Source organism: Carya illinoinensis, chromosome 13, assembly GCF_018687715.1.
Source record: "Carya illinoinensis cultivar Pawnee chromosome 13, C.illinoinensisPawnee_v1, whole genome shotgun sequence".
NCBI classification, from domain to species: domain Eukaryota; kingdom Viridiplantae; phylum Streptophyta; class Magnoliopsida; order Fagales; family Juglandaceae; genus Carya; species Carya illinoinensis.
In genome coordinates, this window is record NC_056764.1 from 3,135,613 (window position 1) to 3,162,261 (window position 26,649).

General features: G+C 36.3%; 1 protein-coding gene and 1 pseudogene across 1 annotated transcript; both read left to right on the top strand.

Moving 5' to 3' along the window:
* The first annotated feature begins 1,391 nt into the window (after positions 1-1,391).
* LOC122292868 (zinc finger protein ZAT9-like) lies at positions 1,392-3,239 on the top strand. The gene is made up of 2 exons (XM_043101411.1): positions 1,392-2,784; positions 3,059-3,239. Exon 1 carries the CDS (start codon positions 1,628-1,630, stop codon positions 2,732-2,734), a length of 1,107 nt encoding a protein of 368 aa, XP_042957345.1. The 5' UTR covers positions 1,392-1,627; the 3' UTR covers positions 2,735-2,784; positions 3,059-3,239.
* A 9,662-nt stretch (positions 3,240-12,901) lies between these two features.
* Positions 12,902-21,985, top strand: LOC122291702 (annotated as a pseudogene).
* The last annotated feature ends 4,664 nt before the right edge of the window (positions 21,986-26,649 follow it).

Genomic DNA, 26,649 nt, shown 5'->3' on the forward strand with positions numbered 1-26,649 from the left:
TGCAACTTCCATTGGTATTTCTCTTGGATGGTTAAGACTTAAAAAAGATCATTAAAAACGGAATAATAATAATAATAATAATAATAAGAATAAGAAAATTAGAAAAATGTGGACTTGTGCGAGTTAGAAAGGAAAGGGTATAATTGGCGAAAGAATGAATCAAGATCTCCCATTAGATAGAAAAAAATGGTGGGTTTGGCATGGCCGGGGAACTCTCAGAACAAGATTTATGTGTGATTAATTAATTAATTAATCCCACATGGCATGCACATATGGACAAAGCTTGTTAGGATCAAATTGTGGTTTGGGGTGAGCAATAGGATTGGGACTGGGTCTACTAACCCCTAACTAAACGGCATTTACCCCTTAGAAAACTCCTTTCTCAATGGGATGTTAGTTTCCCCTCCACCACCCTTCACCCCCTTTCAACCAAAGATCCAAAATTGGAGGAGAAATAAATTAGAGAGAGAGCAACTTTTAGCTATATATAAAATTAAATTTCAATTAAGTAATCAACAGGATATAAAAATATTATTGTTAGGATATAGGAAAGGACTAGCCGGCATGCTAAAGCTACCGGCACTGACATCTTGCCCTGATATCACCGGCATAAAGGTAACAGAATCTGTAAAAAAAGAAAAACTATTTTTTTTTTTTTAATTGAGAAACCGTACGGAATGGTACTGTTTATTAACCATTGGCTCTGGTGATGCCACATGGAGCACGCGGGTAACGTGGACTGTTGTTATTGGGTAGACGTCGTTGGTCAATATTTTTTTTACCAAGTCACGAGCCGGTGATGTTAACGAGTGGGGTCGTTACCCTTTTTTTGGTGAGGGGGTTCTCAATTCTGCTTCGTCGTTACAACAAACCCCAGCAGTTTCCTTGACTTGTGCTTATTCCGGCAGTTTCTCATTATTTCCCAGAATGCCCTTCATTGATTTTTCACAAAATTCTTACGTATTTACTGCTATTAATGAATGAGTAATGTGTTTACCAAGAATACGAAACGGGAAAACAAATGTTGCCTTCTTACAGCACCAACATTCCTAATTTTCTCTTTATTCTCATATTCATTTCAAAGATTTTGGAGAAAGGATAATTTGGGAAATTCGAGAATAGGTGAAAAAAAGAGAGAAGGTGGTGGGAAATAAATTATACTAGAAACGAGCAAGGCTCTCGCATGTTACATGTCGCTTTTTCTCTACTCATGCATACGCGTTAATTAAATTAATTGTTTTTAGGCGTTTTTATGAGAAAGATTAAAAGTCCCTAATCCAAAAACAAAATCCCATTTTGATTTTATTTTATTATATGGGATTAGTATTATAATAATAATTATTATTAATGTTGGTATCTTTGTATATATCACTTGGTGGAGGAATGCTTGTCACCTACTCCTTTTATAGTTTCCACTCTCTTCTCTCTCTCTCTCTCTCTCTCACTCACATAGAAATAAAGAGGACGCCAGAGAGCTCACAAGCTTTTCAGAGAGACAAATAGGCAGATAAGCTCTCTGTTTTTGCTTTGTTCTTCGCACTGCTTCCTCTCCTTTTTTTGGGCTTTGGGCTTTGATTGATTTCTTCCCCTCTCTCTTTATTTTGTTGTTGTTGTTGTTGGGTCTGTGATGGAGAAGCACAAGTGTAAGCTATGCTCGAGGGGCTTCTCCAATGGCAGAGCTTTGGGAGGTCACATGAGGTCTCACATGTTGAATCTTCCAATTCCTGCAAAACCAGAGGAAACACCATTACCGCCAGTACCACCGCCACAGCCACCACACGAACAGCTCAGCGAGACCGAGTCAGCTTCATCTCCGTCATCTTCTTCAGAAGAAGGAGGAGGAGGAGGAGGAGGAGGAGGAGACGATGATGAAAAGGGTCTCTACTATGGCCTGAGAGAGAACCCAAAGAGAAGCATTCGGTTGGTAGATCCTGAATTTTCGCTTGCTGTGGATGCTGGGTCCGTGGTCCTTCAAGATAGGGAGAGCGAGACCGAGTCGTCCAAGAACCCTACTCGGCGACGATCCAAGCGGACTCGGAATTTTGAGATAAAGTTCCACCTTCATGATCAGCAGCGTGTTCAAGAACAAGTGGAGCCTATGAAAAAGCTCAACTTCAACAAGGCCGAGTCATGGGCTGAGCCTGAACCGGTGAGTTCGATCTCCGACACCACGACCGAGGAAGATGTTGCTTTTTGCCTTATGATGCTTTCGAGGGATCAATGGAAGAAACAAGAACAAGAAGACGAGGAAGAAGACCCAGAAGACGAAACAGAGAGATACTTGGATGATTCCGAGGAGTCCGAGGATCAGCTCAAGCTGTCCAAAACTCGAACACGAGGAAAGTACAAGTGCGAGACATGCAAGAAAACCTTTCGATCCTACCAAGCTCTAGGTGGACACAGAGCAAGCCATAAGAAGATCAAGGTCAATCCTGCTCCGGTTTACGAGCCAGAATTGGAGCAAGTGAATGTGGGTACTTCTTCGTCTATGCCGGAGAAAAAGATTCATGAATGTCCTGTTTGTTTCAGAGTGTTTGCGTCAGGACAAGCTCTTGGTGGGCATAAGAGAACCCATGTAACTGGCTCGGCACAGCCACCAGCTTCTGTTAGAAGTTCAATCAAACTTGGTCAAGCTTTGATAGATCTTAATCTTCCAGCTCCAATGGACGATGATGATATTAGCCAAATCGAGCTTTCGGCGGTGTCTGATGCAGAATTCGTGAACCCCCATTAGGCAAGGAACTTCGGCATTGAATTTTGCTGCACAAGTAGGTTGATCCCAAGGTAAAAAGTTTTGGGCTTTGGTGTCCTTTGATCTAGTACTATGTCGAAGTTGTTACATTTAATGTTTATCTGCGCGCTGAACATTATTCTTCCACGTTCCAACTGTAATTCTTTTCTCGGAATTATGTTCTGTTTTCTGTAACAACTGAGGTAGAGCATCCACTAATGGAGGAACCGCATATTTATTCACAATTTCCTTCATTTTTAAAATATATATATACTGCTATAATTTGTTCTTTTTTTTTTTTTTTTTTTCCTTTTTGGATTGTTACAGAAATCTGTAGAAGAAGAAATCAGCGTTCTTGTTAATAGGTTCTGTTGCAGTTTCCAAGTGGTTCAAGCTAGCTAGTGAACTGTTCCACCATTCATTTTTGCTGAATATATTACAAAGTCATTTTCCAAAGAAGTTGATCAACCTGTACTTTTTATAATAGAAAAGTAACTTCCACCTCTTACCCACTGTTCCAAATCTTTTTTCTTTTCTCTGTTTTTTTTTTTTTTTTTCCTGTAATAATGTTTTACTTCTCATTCGGTCTGAGCTGTTTTACGCTTCTCGTATAGATCTGCATAACGAGCAGAGATGGAAAGATTAAAAAGAACATTAATGACTAAGATTTGCAAAAAAAAAAAGAAAAAAAGAAAAAGAAAAAAGGCATTGAAGATGCACCTGATTTTCTTTAAGATTTTTCCATGTCCATATCTGGGCAATCTGGAAAAGGTGATTGCGAGAAAAAAGCAGAGTAATTTTGTTTGGTTTGAGCGTGATGAACCCAAGAAATCTGGCGAGGCAGGCCGAGTGAAAATATAAGGAAATCTTCAGTCACGTTCATTAAATTTGTAGTAAATGACATAAGTGGCATTCTTTTTGCATAATGAATTCCTTGAGTGAATATTTGGGACAGGGTTATTTTTGTGATTTAGAAGAAGTTGAAAAGGGTGCTGATTGACTACAAAATGCATAGAAAACAAAAAAGAAACTTGGGTGCTCAAATGGGAAAAGAATAACCAGATCCCTTTTAAGTAGGGGCTGGCATGATGCTCTCTTTTGGTATCGAGATAGAACTACTTACAACCAAGAAGAAGAAGGAAAAAAAGGACTGAAAAAAAAAGAAGAAGCTATCCAGGTAGAGCTAACATAAACGGTGGTGTCATTCTGACAATCTGCTTTGGACTTTCTTTAACAAATTTATTTTTCAAACGAAAACAAAATAAAAAAATGCAACCTCTTAGTTTTACTTACCCAAAAAGAAAAATAAAAAATTTACTTGCCCCAAGAGGAAAAAATACAGTAAGTTTTTGGTTGGCACTCCATCCATTCCATCTTTTCCATCTCTTGATCAAATATTAGATAGCAATCCATATATTGTCTGATTTTAGGCTATGAGATACGCATTTTATGATATGTCATGTTTTTCCTCTCGCTACCTAAAACTTTTCAAACAATGACATTGGAAGAGACTTAGACCACAGAGTTTCTACTCGCAATTGTCTCCAATTGAGGTTCACCAGGCCACAAGGCTACCTGTCATACAAGGGGGGTGTCTTGGCTGCAACAAGAAGACCAGCTGTTCTTTTTCTTTCTTTCCTTTTTTTTACCAAACTATTTCAAAGGCTAATTTAAAGGATAAAGCAACCCATTCAAAATTTTGATTTTTGTAATGCAAAGTTAACTACCTTATAAGAAAAGGCAAACGTGTTGACAGTGGACTGACAAAATGACAACTAGCTGTCATGCTAGCCCTGCTTCTTTCAAGGGAGTTGCTTATTCCCTTGCCACTTGGTACTCTGCCCAGTGCCCATGGCTTCATCCTGAGGACGGGAAAAACACCCTGATTATGACTTCTTCTTATAATATTTCTGTCTCCGTTACTTTTTATTTTTCTACTCGAAAGAAATTTACAAGAAGAATCTAATTGCTTGACCCAATAGAACATATGTATTTCTTGTTTATTTCCCTTCAGTCTTGTGCTTGATCCAAGGTATTTTAGGTAGTTTCTTGTTCTTTTCCATGGGAATTGTGGATTTGTTCGGTTCCTATTTTCGAAAGCAGAGGTCCCTATCCTCATAGTAACGCACGTATTGCCTCATAGTTCACATATTACTACACATTTCTATTGTCAAATAATAACAATATTAGGAAGCAAAAAAAAAAAAAAAAAAACCATTTTGAGAAGTTTATTTTTGTCAAAGCAAGGACAAAGCAACTATTGCGTTGAACTGAAATAAATAGCACCTAATTTCAATGCTACCTAGTGAAGCCTATGCTTGTTTATTTTATTTTCTGCAAGTGAAGGGCATATACCTTTACATGTGAAATTGTTGCGCAATGAAGTTAGCTAGTTGGAGATCAGCTTATATATTCTTTCTTTCGTCTACTACATTTCAACCCTGCATTTATCCTGCGTTAAGTCAAAGTTATCATACTAATATCCCCTGCATAATGCCTATATATATTCCCTTTGGCAGCACATCTTTTAAGAACACACACTCAGGCCCCCCTCCGACCCAACCCCAAAATTAAAAAAATTTAAAAAATCAAATAAATAAAAGAATAAAATTAGGAGAAAAATAACAAGCAAGGCTAGTAAATTTGAAGCTTATGCAAGTGGTGGTAATGGCCTTGATCTCCAAGAGGGAGCTGAGCTTTTTTCTTTTTTTTTTTCAATGGGAAGAAAGAACAAAATCAGGGGAATAATAATACTCTGTTAAGTGATGAATCTCCAAGTCTTGACCATTTGAGGATGCTTATCTTGAAAATGCTGACCATATCAGCCAAAGACATCACAAAACAGTAGAATAATAGCAATGGGCCAGTGGGAGGACAGCTTGGGTTGGCTGGCCTTAGCGGTTGAGTATTTGAGAGGGGCTTATCAGTCGGTGGGTCGGTTCTTGTTCCATTCAACAAACCAACAAAAAAATTCATAATTTTTGAAAAGAAAAGGTAGGAACAAATTAAAGAAGGGTGTGGAAGTAGAAGGTAAAGGGGGCTAAAGGTTTTGTGAGAGTGAGTGCCACCTTCATATATATATATATTCTCACAACACCCCTCCAAAGTGGTGGGGGTTGTGGGTTTGAATAAAAAGCAAGAAACCAACAAAACTACCCTTAATTTTTCCCTTCTCATGACTGGAAAAGCCCTCCCCCAAAAAGAACGGGTCAACAATGTGATCTTTTTCCTCTCCTTTTATCTTCAGTGTTCTAAAATTAACATTGTTGGTACCACTACAAAAACATCATTATCATCGTTGAAAGCTACATATAGAATATCTATATCTACATACTATATATTATATGTATTGCTATATATAATTACTTCTATTCTGAGCTCTCAAGTGATTCACATCGTCTAGGTTGTCGGTTTTCACAATTCCAGAACATAGTTTTTTATTTTTTTTTATTTTTTATTTTATTTAAGAAAGAAACTGATCTCGAATGGCCCGACTTTACAAGGGGAGATTTTGAACTTGGATTTATTCTTTGCTATGGCCAGATCAGTTGCAAAATGTGATAGTTTGAAGGCGCTGTATATATAGAATAATTTCTCATATTAATTAAATGAGTATCCTGCCTGCTTCAGGCTCCTTACTATACAGTATACATACTGTATCTGGGAGCTGGGAGCCTTTAACATCAGAATTTTATTAATAAAGGTCATTATTTTCTTGAATGTTGACGATTCATGATCTTTATTTGAAGGTTTACCCAGTCTTGCAAATATATTCATGTTGATAAATTATAATAAGGAAGACTATCATTAATCACATTTGATTCTGTAGCGCAAGATCAGTCCACATTAATTAATTCTATATATCAGCCAAATGAGATAGACCTTCAAGCTGGGGAATTATACAGATAAGCAAAAATGTTGGCCCAGTTATATGAATAAATTGATGTTAATTACTGGATATTGATCATGTTAGTCTTACTTTGAACACACTGACAACCATTTGCTGAGATATTAAGATATATATATATATATATATGTGTGTGTATCTCAAATCATCTGTGAATATAATGAAAATTTGAAATAATTTTTTAATAATTATGAGCTGTACGTTTGTGAATAGTAATAAGGTAGTATGATAATATCTGAAAACAATTGTGTTCTCAAAAGTAACTTTACAATTTAATATATCATATCAAATTACTTTAATTTGTAATTTTAATTTTGTGGAATATCTGCTAAAACATTTATTTAAAATATATAACCAAGTAAAAATACTAGAGCTGAACCTACTATGTACAGCCTTAATTATCTTCATGCTTTGTTTTAATAACCTAGCTTTTGTTTTTTTGTTTTTTTTACCTTGCCCTACCTTGTAAAGTGTGTATATATGCAGTACTGTTAGATAGGGTTTATATATGCAGCTGATCGATCATCATATGAGTCCAAGATCCCACATGCAATTTTCGAAAGTTATGCAGCAAAATATGAAATATATATATAGGACCACAAGGTTATTGGAAACCTGTCTCAAGCCATATATCTAATAATTTTCCTAACGGAAAGAGAGAAAGGGCATGCATCCATTAATACATTTTGGTTGATTTAATTAATGCGAAATCTAGGAATAAATTTTGATGCTTTACCTCCACTTTTGGCCATCAACGTGAATTTGGTGCCACAAAGCGAGGGATCGAAAAGTGAGTATAGTGTTTATAGATTTATAATGTATCTTATCCTACTGATCAGAATGTCAACTATAAATCTGATTTTAAACTTAATTTTAGTTACATAATCACCATCTAATTATCACTCAAAATTATATTTTTTTTAATAATAATATTAGATACAGTCGTATCTAAGATGTACAAGCCCTCCACAATCCCTTTAAAAAAAGCGGGATTTATTTTGAAAAAATGAGTTTTTTCATACGAGTCTTCTGTGTGCCCCACTTTAAAAATAAAATAAAAAAAAGATTGCACAAAATGTTTGCACACTTTAAAACTGTACAAATCTTTTTTTTCTACCTTACAATATGCAAATGTCTATCACCTAACATGTGACCACACCACAACTACCCAAAAAAATGAGAGAAATTATAAGAGCCATTTATTAACGCCCCAACTTGGAGTATTAATTAAGAGGAACACAATACGTACTTGCGTTAAAAAGATTCTCCATTGGTTTCCAAAAGAGCCCCTGATCCCCTCAAATTTTTTTCCCTTTCCTCTAATATTTTCTAACCAAGCAAACAGCGCAGTACATGAGTTTCAATGCTTAACTTGTGACTTAACCATAAAATGGCCCCCCCACCGCCAAAGTTTGGCATAGAAGACAGCTTATCCAACCCTTTTTTTTTCCGTTGGCTGCATGCATTCTTGGTCACATTTTTTTGGCTTCCTTTCCTTCTTTTTGAACCAGCTTGTTTGTTAGATATTTTATTGCCCATATGGTATTCTTTTTATGCAATATGTAGGCGTTGCCATTAGTTCACGCTACAAACACCATGATTCCATGCCCCTTCCCCCAAGTCATACACACTCATCAAAAGCCTCACACTAGCAAGTAGTACTGTTTAGTTTGTGTCTCACATGTGATCTCCAACCCATACGAAAGATGCTTTTGCTCAACCAACAATTCCCTAGCCTTCTTTCTCTTTTAATCACTTTCAATTTCACCCATGGTCCCATCAAACGTCAGGGAACCACATTTAAGAACAAGCAGCACCATGTGTAGGGCGTGTCAATCAATAATCTTAAAGTATTATATTATTAATTACGTGATATATTAACTTCAACAGGCCGAAATTCCCTACTATAATATTCTAGCCTAAGTATGTAAGATATGGTTGAGAATCCGTGTTCAATCAAAATACATGGATATGAACTTATCCCAACTCCAGTAGTAGTACTACTGATCTACTCTCGATCCTTTCCAAAAATTTGAAGTTCTTAAAGAGATATAGAGTACTACTTCCAAATCTGATAAATCAATATCCAAGTCATGCACACTGTTTCTAAAAAGTTGGGTTCACAAATTAGCTAGCTAGGGAGGGTAGTACTGGCATGGGAGAGTTTTGGAATAGGACAGTGTTAAAGTATATACTTGGCTTGTGTGCTCAATTTGCGGATGTTGCAATCTGCGGTCATCTTTGAAAATTGAAAAAGCAATCCTCCGGTCGAGCGTGATCGATACAATCGATTTTAACCTATTCTATGGCCATTATTTGCCCTTTTGTGGACTAAATTATTTGTCTCTTAGATCAACTTAAAATTCAAGAGTAACTGTCCCAAGGATATTTCAAGATTCAGGGTTCTGGTCTAGCTGCTCATGTTAATATATATAAACTGGAGAGAGAGAGAGAGAGAGAGAGAGAGAGAGAGAGAGAGAGAGAGAGAGAGAGAGAGAGAGAGAGAGAGAGAGAGAGAGAGAGAGTGATTTTCGAAATTAAACACAGTTGGCCAAAACAGGTTCTGTAGTTTTTCTCATGTACTGTATGTTAAATTTGGTCCAGTAGAATTATTTATGAAAAGACTGTTTATTTTCTCCTTTCTCTTTGGTACCTTAAAAGAATTTCATTTCCAAATGATTGTAGTCATGTTTTTTTAGGAAAAAATAACCCATGAAGCCAATAACATCATGTACCATTCACTTGTATGTGTTTTCCACAATACACATATATAATATATACAGTAATTTAGAATGGAATTTTATAAGAGAGAGACCAAGGAATGCTTGCTAGTGCGATTTTACCGTAATATTTTGACTCGTCCTTTCCCTCAAGCCGGGCTCGTCTTTTTCTTATTGTTTAATATTTGGTCATGATACATCCGCCAGAATTATCAGATAGTTTCGTGCCCCTTGAAATTTATTGGATATATATAGATTTGACTTCCCTTTCCAAATTGATGCCAAGAAGAAATCTCATTGACTGAGAAATTAAGAATAATTTGCCGCTAATCTTTGTCATTAACTTCCTTGGGTTTAGAAAACTAAATATATATGCTTTCAGTCCCAATTTTCAAATTCAAGCGCCCTGATTATCGCATTATTTAAATGAAGTCTTACATGAAGTTTCGTCCACGATTGTCTCTCTTCCCCCCCCCCCCCCCCCCCCCCCCCCTTCTCTCTCTCCAACAGACCATAGATCAGAAATTGGAAAACAAAAGAAATTAAGGAAATTAAAGTGGCTAAAGATCAGATCTTTAACAAGCAATATTAGTATGCATGCGATCATGATCAGCAATGATCTTGATCTCTACAAAAAAAGTTGTTGGCCTACACTATTCATGATATGAGCAATCGCAAAGTAGCAATTATCATCAATCTAACGGATCTTCAAATCTCATGAGTGCATGATAATTATTCTTTACAAAAACTCAAAGATCAAAACCTAGCTAGCTAGCTAGCCTTCAACGGCCAGCCACTCCAAAAATCTTCGATTTCCTTGAAGAGGGGCAACGGGGGTTCTTGCCTGCTATTGTAAATGGCTCGATGCATGGTGGTGTGACATAAATGATCGATGGATTTATTTAGAGTTAAATGCTATACGCATTGGCGTGTTCAGAATTAAACTTTCAATAGCTAGCTAGCAACTTCTCTCTTTTCTAGTTAGGCTGCCAACTTGCCCTTAATTATCTGAATATCTAGTTAATTAATTAACTTATTCGTGGTTAATTAGTGGCTTTGCACTACCCAACTTGCCCATTTAAGAATATAGCAGCTTCCACTGGTTAGAGGTGTCCTCGATCGATCGGTGGATCGGTATATGGCTAACCAATGCTTTACTGCCAACATATTATAACATGTTGAAGTCAATGCCTTGCAAGCTTCCACTGGTTAGAGGTGTCCTCGATGGATCGGTCGATCGGTATATGGCTAACCAATGCCTTACTGCCAACATATTATAATATGTTGAAGTCAATGCCTTGCACAACTTCGCCATGATTATTATATAACTTTAGTGATCAAGCTTTCCTCATGCCAATGAATAAAATAAATGTTGGAGAAATATTTCAAAAGGTCCACCATTTGCCATATTAGTAAGGGTAAGAGTACTGCATTATTAATGTTGTCAAGGCCGGCGTACCATCTGATCATCATGCGTTTGTTGGAATATTAGTGGTGGTTAAAGATACTTGATAATTTATCATGGTATTTCATGTTAACTTGATCATATCTTTAACTCTACTTCATTGTGAACAAGCTCGATCGTCTTTATTTCACTTGAAAATAGATATAGCTGCATCCATTGAGTATAAAATATATGAGTATTTTAGTCTTCATTTTACATTATCCTGACAAATGAAATGATCAAAATATCTCATCTCTCATACTAAAATGGATATTATATATCCATTTCGCTTAGAAATGGAAAAAAAAAATTATATATATATATATATATATATATATATATATAGTAAAAAGTGAAAAATATCCATTTAAAGAGAAAACTAATAGTTGTTGTTAAGAAAATCACACGGAAAATTTCAAGTTTTCTGCAATTTCTCCTTTTTCCCTCTTCTGTTTTCTCCTTCGGTGTAAGTTGTAACATACAAGTCAAAGGCACCGAGCAGCAATTAGTGCCAATGACCATTATGAGTGTTGGGAAATGCAGACTCATAAACTTTATTGTTGGGAACGATTTTTCAAACCACAAACACTTGGTGCCAGTCTTAATTGTCTTGTTTTACCTTGACTTTCACAGCTTGGCAGCAATATGAACGCAATTCTAATGTCAAATACAGTGTGGCCGACCGAACACTAAATTCCAAAACATGGCTTCGGTGCTTACCCTGTTGTTGAATCCGATTCCCATGTATGTAACTCTTAACTCATCAACAAAACTATATTTACGACAAATGTTTGTCATGTATACAGATGTCCTTGGCAACTCTAGTACTTCATGCCGTGCATAATTATTACGTTGATCTGATCTTGTTGAAGTACCAAAATCATGTGGCACATGCATCATCCACCATGTGGAAAGAAAATGCACAACTTTTTTGATGATTGTATCTGAAAATAGATGATCATGACCATTTCCTGGAAAACTGACTGGAAACGAAATTTCATAGGATATTGCTGTGGAGTCCTTTTCTTTGTCTCCGGGTGAATTTGGAAGTTGGCCATTGACTTGCAAATGCCAAAGAGTGTGTCGCTTTCTCTTGGTCCAGACACCGGAGTCACGTATGGTTTTCTGGCATTACATTATGGGAGTAGTCACTTTTGAGGTTGTTCGGGCCATCTGAGCAATATTCAGAAATTAATTATACGAGTGCTTTCTGGGATTTCCACCCAGAAGGAAACGTATTGATGAAGATGAAAATTGAAAGCCACTTTGGGCCTCAAAGTTTTGAGTCTTGTCTTTAGAATTCCTGCTGTTTTCTCTGGGCTGGGCCTGATGATAATATCCAACAAGACTGCTCTCGTCATGCTACATTCAGGCTTACAAGAATGTTGAACTTGTTGGGCTTTCTACATAACGAAGTGAATTGAAGAAGAAATTTGAATAGGATTGAAAATATTTATTTGATCATTAATTCAAGTGCTCTCCTTTATTAATGCAAAATATTAATCATTTTGGGGCCCGAGGATTTTCCAAATAAGTCAGACTAGTCTAGTTTTTTTTTTTTTTTTTTTTTTTTTTTTTTTTTTTTTTTTTTTTTTTTTATGAATGAGCTTAAATGAATTGAGATGAAATTTAAAAATTGAATAAAATATTTTTTATATTATTATTATTATTTTGAAATTTAAAAAAGTTAAATTGTTTATTTGATTTGTGTAGACATTTTAAAAAGTTATAATAATTAGATGAGATGAGATGTGTTGTGAAAATAACGAATTAAGAATTACAATTTTTGGAGAGATGATTTCCTAAAAAATTAAGGAACCAAATGGGGATGTTTAAGATGAAATAGTTATCAGGAAAATTTCAAGTATTTTTAGGATACAAACTGTAGACGGAAATTTAGGATACAAACTTGAGATTGCTATTTCGCATAATAAATAAATAAATAAATGAATAACCAGCAAAAAAAATAAAATAAAAAAGAACAAAAAAAATGTTAAACTAATAATTAGATTTTGTTAAACAACAACCTAATACGTACCTAATCAAGACAACCCACACTTTTTCCTTTTCCCATATAATAAACAACTCTAAACAAATGGCACGTTGCTATATATAATATGACTCATATAAATATGCACCTTTCGTGGGTTCGGTCATGCTCTCTCCCTCTCTTGCGACTCCGACTCTCCGTGTCTACTTTTCTCCACTGGTTCCAAATCCGTCCTCTCTCTCTGATTTTCAGACTTTAATCTAACAGGTAATACAGCCTCTCATTTCATCATTTGTATTTGATTATTCACTCAAACGCTTTAATTTCAACCCATCACTTTATTTTATTTTATTTTTATTCTTTGTGGTTTCTTAACATTCGAAGACCAAAAAGAAAAAAGAGTCAAGAGTAGCTTCGTAATCCTAATTAACCGTTGTTTGGTGTTTGTAGCATATTTTGTTTACATGGTCACTGGTAGGATTTCTTGGGAATTTTGGTTGCCCAGTAATTCTCAGCTCTAATTGGTCAAACTGTTTGGGATGAATTTCATTCTGGAGACCTTAAATGATCAAATTAAATTTATTTCTATGGAATGATGGGGTTCGGATTGATTTGAATTTGTTGTGAGGTCTGTTGGAGGATTGAAGTTTGCTCTGGATGGCGTCTTCTCTATTCGAGGAGGAGGATCAGACCGACGAGGATTTTTTTGATAGATTGGTCAACGACGAAATTGACTTTACTGGTTTGGGGCCTAGTGTTCTAAAGAACGATGGTCTGGAGGAGGCAAAAGTGTTTTCTAATCTAGCGGAAGTCGGCTCCACTGCTGTAGACTCCGGAGGCAATGCTAAAGTGGCTCGGGAAGATATGGTCGTGTCTGCATCACTGGAAGTCAATGAGGACAATTTGGCTAATAAGGAGAGCAATTCACTGATACCGGAAAATAGAAACGAGTCAAACAATATGGTTGCTAAAGAGAGCATTTCATCACTATCGAGTAATAGAAATGGGGTTAGCGAATGGGGAATAGGGGAAGAATGTGCATTGGATAGTACAGTGGGTACGAATAGTGTGGCTGCAGGAGCGGGTATGAAAGAGGTTCAGTGGAGTTCATTTGGCTCGAACAATGATGTTGGCGGTGCTGAGTTTGGCTTGTACTCGGATTTCTTTAGTGAATTGGGAGATAGCTCAGAAGAACCATTTGCCAGTGTAGCGAATATGGGCAAGTCAAAGATGGAATCTAATGTTGTGCATGATGTTTTGGAAAACCCAGTTGCTAATTTGGGGGCATCAGGTTATGAACAACATCACGAAGGCCAATATCTTGGAGTGGGTACGGTGCAGAATTTAGATGGTCAGGATCCTAGAAGTAGTCAATATTGGGAAAGTCTTTATCCAGGGTGGAAGTATGATGCAAACACTGGGCAATGGTATCAGTTGGAGGGTAATGATTCAAATACAAATGCAGATATCAACGTGAATGCAAATGCTCATGCAATTGGTAATGAGGTTCTTTCAGACCAAGCTGCTTATTATCAGCTGCAAACAGTTCAGGCTCAGTCTGTTGCTGGGACTGCGGCTGAAGGATGTACTGCTGGCAGTGTCTCTCACTGGAATCAGACTTCACAGGGAAATATGCATTACCCAGTGCATATGGTCTTTGATCCCCAATATCCTGGGTGGTACTATGACACAATCACTGGAGAATGGAAGTTGTTGGAATCTTACATTCCAGCTTCAAATCAGTTAACAAGCATACATGATAATCAGCAATTTCTAAAACAGAATGTTGAGAATCATGGATCACAAAGTCTTGTGAACCAGGATGGTTCTGCAATCCATTACAATCAGCAAGTTTTAAATACATGGCAAACTCAGGATGTTGCTAAGAGTGATGCTCTTGGGTTTACTGAAAATAGGAAATCAGGGGACCATTATAGTTCGATTAGTCAATTTCCTAATTCTATGGATCAACAGTTGCAGTTTAATCCGGATGGATCCCTTGCTCAATTCGAACAACCAAATTGGAATGTTGATGGCAGCAATAAATTTTCTGGGTTTCAAGGCTTTATTCCTGGTGACAGTTCTCCTCAGCAGCGAAGTCAGACCAAGAAGGAGCTAAATCAACACATGCATTTCTCTCCTGCTCACTTTGATAGTCAGAAATCAGTAAATTTTTCACAGCATCCGCTTCACAGTGGAACTCAGTTCTCTCATGCATCCAACGAGGGCAGGTCATCTGAAGGACGGCCTCCTCATGCTCTAGTTACTTTTGGATTTGGTGGAAAACTTGTATTCATGAAATGTACTAGTCCCTTTCACACAAACTCATATGGAAGCCAGGTTCGGCCTTATGCTAAACAAATATACAATTCATTGTTTCAGTACTGCTATAATTTATGTTAATTATTTTTCCTGTGAAGGACTCCGTAGGAGGTGCAATTAATGTTCTCAACTTGATGGAAGTTGTGGTGGACCAAACTGATCCTTCAAACTTTGGATGGGGTGCTCATGATTACTTCCATGCATTGTGTCGCCAATCTTTTCCCAGTCCTCTGGTTGGTGGAAATCTTGGAAATAAGGAGTTGAACAAATGGATCGATGAAAAGATTTCTGAATGTGAATCTTCGCATGTGGATTACAAGAAAGGCGAAGTTCTAAGTCTGCTTTTTTCTTTGCTGAAAATAGCGTGTCAGTATTATGGAAAACTTCGGTCACCCTTTGGCGCTCACCAAGAGTTGAAGGTAATAAATTCCAATCAATTGTCTGTATATTGTATTTCCTTGCAACCTGCCTGGATGTCTGGTTGCAAAGCAGACTTTGCGCAAGTTGTGAAGTAATTATATCATAATTGATGGTAAAATCAAGAGTGTTAGCCATCCTTAAGAAGATTTGATACCAGGGATTTCAAGAATTTCTAAATTATACTTTTCCTATCGGTTATGGTGGCTGTTTGTGGCCTTATTCAAGAGGATGGGTTTTTGGCATTTTTGCCTTACAACTTGGAAGTAGGGATTCATATTTCAAGTTTCCATAATATGGCATATTTCATTTATTCACCTGCTTCTTGCTGTTTATAATTGAACAATCATCAACAAACACGTTTGTCATTTGTTGTTTCTTTAAATTTCTCAAATATATGGCTAGTTAGTGTTTCATTGAATACTTATTTACATTTATGGGTATTTCTTATCAGTTACTTTAAGAATAAAGCATATTTCTTCCAATCTTAATTTCTTAGTATTTGGATGATAAATATATGATAGAATGCAAGTGTTGATTCCATTACTTGCTCTGCAAGAAAATCAATTTTAACTGTTTTTTTTTTGTAGATTTTTTATATTGGGCTGTTAATTTTTCCTCCTATTTGAATTAAATTAGGAAAGTGATTGTCCTGAGTCAGCCGTTGCTAAGCTCTTTGCTTTTTCAAAAAGAAAAGGCGAGTATGGTGCACTTGCACACTGCTTGCAGAACTTACCTTCTGAAGCACAGATTCAGGTATCCATACTTCTGTTCCTTTTTTCTTTCCAAAGTCTTATATTGGTATTGCCTTTTTGCACAGAGAATTACATTGTTATGTTCTCATTTGATTGCTCTAGGCCAGTGCTCGTGAGGTACAGAATCTTCTTGTTTCTGGTAGGAAGAAAGATGCTTTGCAATGTGCACAGGAAGGTCAATTGTGGGGACTAGCACTTGTTCTTTCCTCTCAGCTTGGTGATCAGGTTCATGCCATCAGATTTGAGTTTTGTCACCAATTTTCTCCACATGCTGAGAATCCTTGATGGTCGATACAATTTTATCAAAAGTATACATATTGTACTTTACACTGACAATATTTTTTTATGTTTCAAATTATTGGCAGGTTTATGGTGAGACTGTAAAGCAAATGGCACTTAGCCAGTTCATAGTAGGAACACCATTGCGGACGTTGTGCCTGCTTGCTGCTGGGCAGCCTGCAGATGTGTTTTCTAGTGCCACTACTTGGAGCAGCTTACCTAGTTCTGTAGATAGACCTCAACAGCCTGCCAAGGTGAATAGTAACTCAATTAGTTGTGGTGGAAGGGCTAATATCATTTTTACTGGTGATGAATATACTAGTTTTCATTCACTATTTTGTTATTTATTTGATACTTGCTGAATGTGTTTTTTGCCTCTCTCTTGCTTCCCTTTGATTTCAGCCTCATGGGGTGTGGGGGAAGGATTCTTTTCTTCTTCATATGTTTTTCATAATGGTAGTGTTACTTGTCATGTTGTGCCTAATGGGCTCTGGTATCAAATCTAATGCAGGATCTTTGGGAGTTCAACACTGTAGTTAGGTTTCTTAATTGAATATATGTTGGGATTTGATTTCATGGCTTGGTTTAGGGTTGATTGGTCATTGAAAAGAAAAAAAAATTGGATCTTGATGGTCCTACACCTAAGTTTGGAATCGAGGTTGCAGTATTTTAATTGTTTGGTTCTCAGGTTAATGAAAAAAAATTCCAAAGAAGAAGAAAAAAGCAGCTATGCATCACATCTAGGTTTCCTAGGAAATTGCAGCTTGGAAGGACAAGGCAATCATACACTCAAAGCTGTGAGAAAGATGCTAGAATTTTTTTGAATTGAATTTGACTTATTACCTAAGGCCTTTATGGGCAAATTAATAGAAGACCCCAAAATTCCCTACTTTAAAATTTTTTTCTAAAACTGAACAACAGCGATCTAACTCAAATAGTTAACATAATAATAGTTGAGCATGTGGCCTCGTATAATTAGATTAGTTGAGTAAAATCGCATTTGGGCATCATTTCAAGAAATAAAATGCATGTGATCCCAGCTTATACATAGCTAATTATTCAAACAAGGGTATGTTGACACATTCAACAAGGGTATGGTTTTGTTGGCCCTTAGCTTCCTCTGTGATGTCTTTTAATCCTAAGAGTTAGGGCAAGCAAGCTCAATCTTGAAATTGCTCTGTATGGAGATTAATCAAAGTATATCCTACTCCGTAGCCAAAGTAGTGCTGAAATTGACTAGTACTCAAATTGATATATTTTTATAATATTTTTCCTAGCTATAAAAGCACAATAAATATAAGAACCTTCACAGTCTACTAGTTGTAGTTTGTGTGTGTTAAACTTTTTTTCAAAGTACATTTGCCTCTAGTTTAATTTTCATATGTTGTGTACTTCAGATTGGAGCTAACAGCATGCTAGATGAATGGGAAGAGAATTTAGCCATCATGACCGCAAACAGAACAAAAAATGATGAGCTTGTTATCATTCATCTCGGAGATTGCCTGTGGAAGGAGCACGGGGAGGTATGTTATATTTGGTTTCTTTTTATGTCGAGTCTTGCGTCTCTCCTGATATCATTGTTTTATCTGGTCTTATCCTGACTGTTAAGCAGTGTTACAGGCTACTGCTGCACACATATGTTATTTAGTTGCGGAAGCCAACTTTGAACCATATACAGACAGTGCAAGACTTTGTCTTATTGGTGCAGATCATTGGAAATATCCTCGTACATATGCTAGTCCTGAGGCTATTCAGGTGTTCTACGTTACCATATTTGTCTCATATGTCAATTTTAAACTAGGAATTTTAATTGTTGGTGCAGGTTTTGATTATTTACAATGCATGATTTTGATTCTTTGTGGCAACTTACATTCAGCTTGTAAAGTTTGAATTCCAGTCTGTTCACTCAGCACCATATTTGGTAGCTTGTGGATTATGTGGATCATGGTCATTGTTACATCGTTGTTTGGAAATAAGTATTTTGCACATGATTTTTTCCGCATCCTATTGTCTAAGTAACCTTTCTTAATATTTGGGCAGAGGACAGAATTATATGAGTACGCAAATGTGCTTGGCAATTCTCAGTTTGTCCTCCTGCCCTTTCAGCCATATAAGCTTATTTATGCGCACATGCTTGCTGAAGTTGGAAAAGTTGCAGATGCTTTGAAGTAAGTCGAACAAATGGCATTTCATTTTTAAAACAGATAAATGACTAAATTATGGTTTCTGTATATTCAACTATGGTCTTTTTACATGATACATTGGCTTAGGTACTGCCAAGCAATTTTGAAGTCTCTAAAAACTAGTAGAGCACCAGAAGTGGACATGTGGAGACAATTGGTATTGTCTCTTGAGGAGCGGATTAGAACGCACCAGCAGGTACCTGTCCAACATTTATTCTCTTCAGCAATTAAGCCGGATGCTAGACTTATTTTGTGAATGTTATATCCAGGGTGGTTATGGCACAGATTTGGCTCCAACCAAACTGGGTAAATTGCTTACCCTCTTTGATAGTACTGCTCATCGAGTTGTTGGAGGCCTTCCTCCACCTGTACCTTCAACATCACACAGCAGTTCTCAACAAAATGAACTTGCTAATCAACCAGGAGGCTTGAAAGTATCTAGCATTCAATCAACAATGACAATGTCTACGTTAATGCCTTCTGTTTCGATGGAACCCATAAGCGAACAGATTGATGAGAGCAAAACTCCTAATAGAAGCATCTCGGCGCCAGACTTTGGTAGATCTCCTAAAAAGGTAGAAATTTGTGTTTATTGTGAGCCCCTGTTCTGTTTATGTCAATTATTGAATATTTTGGGGCATGGCGATTTTAGCTGACCTTGGGAACTATAGATAATCTGGTTGGGTAATATGTGTGTGTGTGTGGGCGCGCGCGCGCTGCTTTATGTAATAAGAAGAACTTTGAGGTAATTCAATGGTTTGTGCTGAGAAGCCGCATAAGGAGAATTGTAGCTTGTGTCGCAAACAATGTCATCTCAGATAGAGAAGTTGATTGTTTGTGGTTGAGAGATTTTGTTGCTCAGTTAGTTTGGAACAGTACCTTTCTAGTTCTCTACATTGAATTATGAATATATATATATACGAACATATTTGTGTGTATGAAAAGCTAACTCAGGAGTCTATGTTTTATTAAACTAATATATTTGTTAATAAATAGTTGTCATGTTCCCGTATATTAGTTTTTCAATAATTTATATATTGCCTCATTCATATCATATCTGTCCCTTGTCCCATGTCGCCCTTGGCACTTCTTATGATAGAACTCCTAAAACTTAGGGTCATGTAATTTGGTTTTATTTTCATAGGGAATTGATTTAATAGCATTTTTGTGTAACAGTTAACTGCCTTAGCAAACTTGTCGTATATGGTCATCATTTCATGTTACCTCAAATGAGCGTCGAACAGGGAAAGAAGTTTTTTTCTTTTTGGTTTTTCTTTGCCCAAGTGTTGCTTTTTTTTTTTTGTTGGGGGGGGGGGGGGGGGGGGGGGGGGGGCTGATTGCTTAATGGAGAGAAACAGACTTTACACTATATTTTTTTTGTTCAATTAGGTGGATTCATCCCAGGAAACAAACTCTTCTGCCATGCAACCGAAGGCATCCACATCAGGTGGGTCATCTCGTTTTGGTCGTTTTGGCTCACAGCTATTCCAAAAGACTGTGGGGTTGGTCTTGAGATCCCGACCGGACCGACAGGTATACCTGAGACAACTTCCTTCTTGAAATCCATTTTTTCTTGCTCTACTCTGACCATTTATATTTTCATTATTGTTTTGAAGGCTAAATTGGGTGAGAAAAATAGATTCTATTATGATGAAAAGCTTAAGCGATGGGTTGAGGAAGGTGCTGAACCCCCAATTGAGGAGGCAGTGTTACCACCTCCACCAACAGCCGGAGCTTTTCAGAATGTAATGCAAGATTACAACATGAAAGATGCAGCAAAAACTGAAGTTTTCCCCTCAGATGCTGGGCAACAAACTAAAAGCCTGGTCTCTTCTGAACGGGGTTCAGAAATCCCACCCATTCCATGCAGCTCAAACCAGTTTACTGCACGTGGGCGGATTGGTGTTCGCTCAAGGTAAAGCCTCTGGGAAACCTCTCTCTCCACGGTTGTAAATGTTTGAATGTTCATGACATGATTCCCTTTTCAACATGAGTAGTCACCACTGGGAAATCCATTTGATTAGTTTTGTTAAGTACCATTCCTGAATATGTATCTGAACATAGCATGATCTCTTCAGGTATGTTGACACATTCAACAAGGGTGGTGGGACCTCATCAAACTTCTTCCAGTCACCTTCTATTGCAGCTGCTAAACCTGGGGGTGGTTCAAATCCAAAATTTTTCATCCCCAGTCCAGCAGCTTCTGTTGAAGGGACGGTTCAAACACCTGAAGAAGTGTGCAAGAGACTACCATGAGCGACGAGAAGCCCTCCACTTCATTTAAGGAGGATTTATTCTCTTCTCAACAAACATCAACATCAACATCAACAAGTCTACAGCGTTTTCCTAGCCTGGATAATATTTTACAAAAGAGAGGACCAATGGCAATTAGCAATAGCTTATTTCCTCCTCCGTCCCGACGTGCGGCATCATGGAGTGGAAGCCTTTGTGATGCAAGAAATCCTTCAATGATCAATGAAATAAAACCTTCAGGAGAAGTGCTAGCTGCATCGCTAGCTGTATCACCAGCATTGAATCAGCATGGTGATCCTTCATCGATGCAGTTTTCAACAGATCGTAATAGTTCTGCGGATGATCTTCATGAAGTTGAACTTTGAGGTTGGGCGAATATAGTTTTAAGCCTTGAGTTTTTCTTCTGCCGATAAAGCATGTAAAGGAGCTAACTTGTAACCTCATCTTTCTGTAAGGATTGAAGATGGAGTATGAGGATCCTGAGGAGTTCAAATTTTTTGGTGAAATCAAATAACTACTCCAGAAAATCATATAAAGCTTAACAAACATATGGCGTTCCGCATTTCTGTTGCTGCGCTGCATCATTGTTTGAGAAGCCTGTACATTCATTTGGTAGTTGAGTTTAGACCAATTGCCTTGAGGAAGACACAGGAGGGTCTGGAAGGGAGCCAGCTTTTCTTTCTATTATTAAGGCTAAAACTGATTACCAAAACTAGGAATACATGTATACCTTGGGCCATTAATGGTTATTACTTGTTAACAAAACTTGTCAATACACAATAAAATGCTGGAGATGGTAGGAAATGTTGGAAGTTGGGCAGACGGTTCATGCTTCAAGGTCTTTATCCAAGCTGATGGAGGCTGTTGATTTCAAGGGACATGACGTGTTTAACTTTGTTATTACTCTTTTTGTCAGTGCTTAATGTTTTCACATAAATTTATAGACATTTAATACAAAGCTATAATGGAGCAATTTTAAGAATCTCTACTTAGTCTCCCTTTGGTCTGGTTCTTATTTTACATATTTTTGAAAATGGTGGAAATCATTATTCAATACCCTTCATTAAATCTAGATCTGATGCTGAATGGACTCGGAATTGGCTATATATTTGCTTCCTTATACAGCTTCTAAACGAGTCTATTTTTCCTTTTAGTTCTGCTGATGCAAATGGTTCAGAAGGGAAAAAGAGAAGTGTTTTATTTAGCCTTTCTTTTATTTAGAAATCGTACGTATATGAAAATCAAACTACATTAGATCAAGCTCCCAGCAAAGCAAATATTCTATCACCACAAATTTCCATGTCTTCCAAGTTTTTGAGTTGAAATAGAATCCATCGTGCTTCTACACATATTTAATCATACAAGTTTTTGAGATGACTGGTTTCTCTCCGGGGATTGCTTTATATTTGACGTTTATTAATTATATCGTTCCTTCACTTTAATAGCCGGCTTGATGGTTCCAAGGCAAACTGTATAAACCGTCCTGAATTTTAATTTCCTCATTTATATTTTTGACCATCCGGTTTCTCAAACTCCTTGCCAAGAATCCATCTGCAACAGCAGTAGCTGGAAAATTAAGGACCGTCCTAGTACTTGAGTCTTCATTTTTCTGGTGTGCGTTGATCAGTTTGAAAATAGGATGTACTTAAAATCCCATCCATACGAATCAAGCTATGAAAGTACAAAGCCATCATCAAACTCACAAAAGAACTTTAATGCTTCTGTAACCCCATGACTGTTTGACAACAATTATCTAACACTAATACAAAACGGGATTTCACGTCCAAGAATGTTTCGATAAGCAACAAGAAATTAACCGTACGATGACTCGCCGACGTTGACTTCCGAACCAGGATTGTCTCTTCGCTTGGAGCTGGTAGCTATATGCCAGATTCTATGGTTTCACCCAGAGGATTCAACAAGGAAGAAAGATGATTCTTAGGGATTGCAAGTCTCCCCCTGCAAATTTGCTTTTAGCGATGCCGATTCCCAGAAAATTACACAAACCATGGAAATATTTCGTCCGATCAAATACAATGGACGAGTATGCTATACATTACTTGGGTAAATCACCCATTAGAATGCGTTTAATCTTCATGTAAATTGTCTACTGTCTATTGGATTTGTCCTTCCACGTCATCTATCAAGAAACAGAGAAGAAATCATATAATGACTCACTTTGAGAGGAGCACCTCCATATAGAGAAGAAACTAGGAGAGGAAATTAGAACATTTTTATTACATTCCAGAATGTCATTACTGCCTTTACAGATACTATCAGACGACCATAACAAAAAGTAAGCAATAGAGGTCATGGCCTAGTTTTAATACTAACGTAAATAAAAGTAGTCAAAAATAAATAAAATACAAATATAAAAGTAAAGCAAACTAAGCCCCAAGGAATAAGCTCCCCATCCCATCTAATCTAACAAAACAAGGATAACGTATTAAGCCCATTTAGTCCAGCCCATCTCCCAAGCATATGCAACGCCAGTTTAACTCAGTTGATTGATTGAGAAGAGTTTGTCCACGCATACTTAGATTTCCCTCTTCTTCCTTTGCCTCGAAGCTTCACTTTACATGCCCCTGCCTTTCTCCGTTCAAACTCTAGATCTAAGCTTGTGACAGAAAGAGAATCAATAGTAGCAGAGAACATGTCAAAACACCCGAAATGTAAGTGATGGGTCTTATCACACGATGGTAACGTGTGTGTGGAATATGGATTATCAACTCCGCTGCAATCTTGTAAATGAATAATATCGGAATGAAAACCAGCACGATTATAACGTCGACCATATTCAATTGAGAATTGGATGAATACATCACTTGTAGAAGATTAAGTAGCACCTCAATCAGCTTGTCAATAACTTTTATGATTACGATAGTGTAATCATAATCAATTACATCTTGCTCTCTTGCACTACCAAACAATTCAAAGAAGAAAATGGAAAATTAAATAAAATAAATAAAATAAAATTTAAAGAAGTTAGTTTGAATATAGTAAATATTATATCAACAGTTAGGATATGAAAAATTATTTCTGAAAAAAAAAATATATATACGATATTGATATTGTCTCTTTACCAAAAATACATGAATAAGGATCTATTAAAAGCATTTGAAGAAAGATCTCAACTGAAAAAACTGAAACCCAACCTTATTGTAATTTATAAGTATGAAATGATGAGACAAGAAATAATGTGGAGTACTAACCTCAGATGGTCGGAGTTGCTGCTGCTATCCATCTTATCCTATTCTCTCGGATCTGTGTGTTGTCTCAATTAAACTGAAATGGAGAATGATCTAATTCCTAGCTATATGGCTATTTATATAGAGAGTTCTTATTGGTTTGGACCGTGGAGTATTACACTTTCTTAAAGCACTTTCACCGAATTTTCTAAATTACAAAACATTGTACCTTTAGCTATTATGTCATCAAAATTGTCCACATTGGATTAGGAAAACACTTGCTACAGTATCTTTGCTACAGTAAATTCACAACTAGAATCAAATTTGATAGTTACTTTACATATACCAAATATTTATTTTATTATTTTTTTATAACAATATCTCTTTTCTCCATTTATATCCATAGACTTCCATTAGTTTTTTTAAATTAAATAGTAAAATATGATAATATAAAATAAATTAATAATTAAAATATGATAAAATAAAATAAATTAATAATTAAAAAATTCAATATTTTTTAAATTATTAATTACTCATTACTATATAATAAATAAATGGACAATCCAATGTGGAGACTTAATGTGAATAGTCAAAGTCAAATTCATCTTATATTATTTTATTATTATATAATAAAAAAATAGTTATTCCAATATAGAGACTTATGTAAATGGAATAGCTAAAATCTAAATTCATCTTATATTCATCAAAATTATACTTTACATATGCATAATCTATTAAGTAGATACGCTATGTTAACATTCCGACAGCAATGGATTCAGGACGAACACATTCATCATCATTTGAGTAAGACACGGGTATGGGCGCACCTGTCTTTAGAGGTATAAATGTATGCCTTCTTGCAAAGGGAGCACCTTTTCTAAATAAAAGAAAAAAGTATCCTTAATTTGGTTAATGAAAAAATATACTAGAGACGTGGTTGTATTTGACGAAAAGATGAGGGATTGTGGTTGCAACTGTTTAAGAAAAGTGCAAAGATATGGGGAAATCTTTCTTTCTTGTGACTTTTCTCTCCAACTTGGCATATATATGTATGATGGCTTCTCTGATAAACAAAAGAAAGGAGAACTGAAAGAAAGTCCTAAAAACTCTTCCACTCAAGTTGGCAGACTTCATACGGATTCTCACAACTGAAGATAGGTTGACTTGGCCAACCAAAATCTTCCCCTTTAAATTCTCTCCTCAACCCTTCATTTCCCTACAATACTTTTTAAGTTTGGATGAGACGGACATATATATTAGACAAATGTCAGCCGTATTAAACGGCTTGCCCCGAATTTTTGAGGATTTTGCTTTCCATCCTTAAAAAAAAATGGGGGACCCCTACTACTACAACATATATGGATATAAATTTCTTATTCTTTTATAGGTCAAAGTCTTGTATATGTTGTGAGATACATGCTGAATCACATCTCTGTATCTGATCCCAACATTAACAAGGTTTCTTCGTTGGTTTGCATCATCATTTGTCTTTAATTTGGCTTGCACCAATCAATTGTCTTTTATATCACACAAATTAATGGTAACAATTATTGTAGTACTGTTTTTTCCTCATTAGATTTAGTACTGTCCCCTAATTTTCATAAGAAAAAAATTAAAGTTTATTTATTAACTTTTCAGTAAAAAATACAATTTAGCTTTTCCACTCAAGTGGAAAGGAAAAAATATAAAGAAAAACCAGCCCAAAGAAGAGACAGCACTCTCCCATTTTCTCATGTAATTTGCATGGTGTAGAAATCCCATTGAGACGGGGGGGACGTATTAGACGGCTACTCTTGTTCATTTGTTCGCCACGGCCGAGTCAGAAAAGGAGACCCACAAAATAATAAACTTATAATAAGGACAAGTTACCTATTAATTGTCTAATCACTTGGAATATTGAAGTAATTCCTTCAAAAGCCCAAAGCAAACGTTTTCTTATTGGAATGCCTTCCATGTTGTCATCACACTGGCATATATAGGCAAAAGTCGTGGAAACACTTCATTTTTTATTTTTTACAGAATCAGATGGCTTCAAAACAAGCACCACTTTCATAAGTAGCGATATTTACAGAATCAGGTCGCTTCAAAACGAGTACAAATAACGTGTACCCGTATGAGAAAATATACATATTGTGAATGATGATAAGTGGGCTTGAGAGACATATACTTAAACCCAAATATATGATGTTACTAATAGATTAGACAAGACATAAGACATGATTAAAAGGTATTGAAAGACATCTTGAAGATATATATGTAAGCATTGGAACAAAATGTTATATTTTGCCTATATAAACTATCTATGCATTTTTCTATCAGTTTAATTTTTTTTAAAATAAATAGTACATTCACGTGATATTATAACAAGATTTCTGAATTAAAAAATGATTCTATACTCTATCTCAATTAATTAAACATTTTACATACTAAATCTATGAAAAGAATTAAAATAAAATATAA

Excerpts from the sequence above, each read along its gene's own strand:
- LOC122292868 (XM_043101411.1), top strand. The coding sequence starts at position 1,628 with ATGGAGAAGCACAAGTGTAAGCTATGCTCGAGGGGCTTCTCCAATGGC.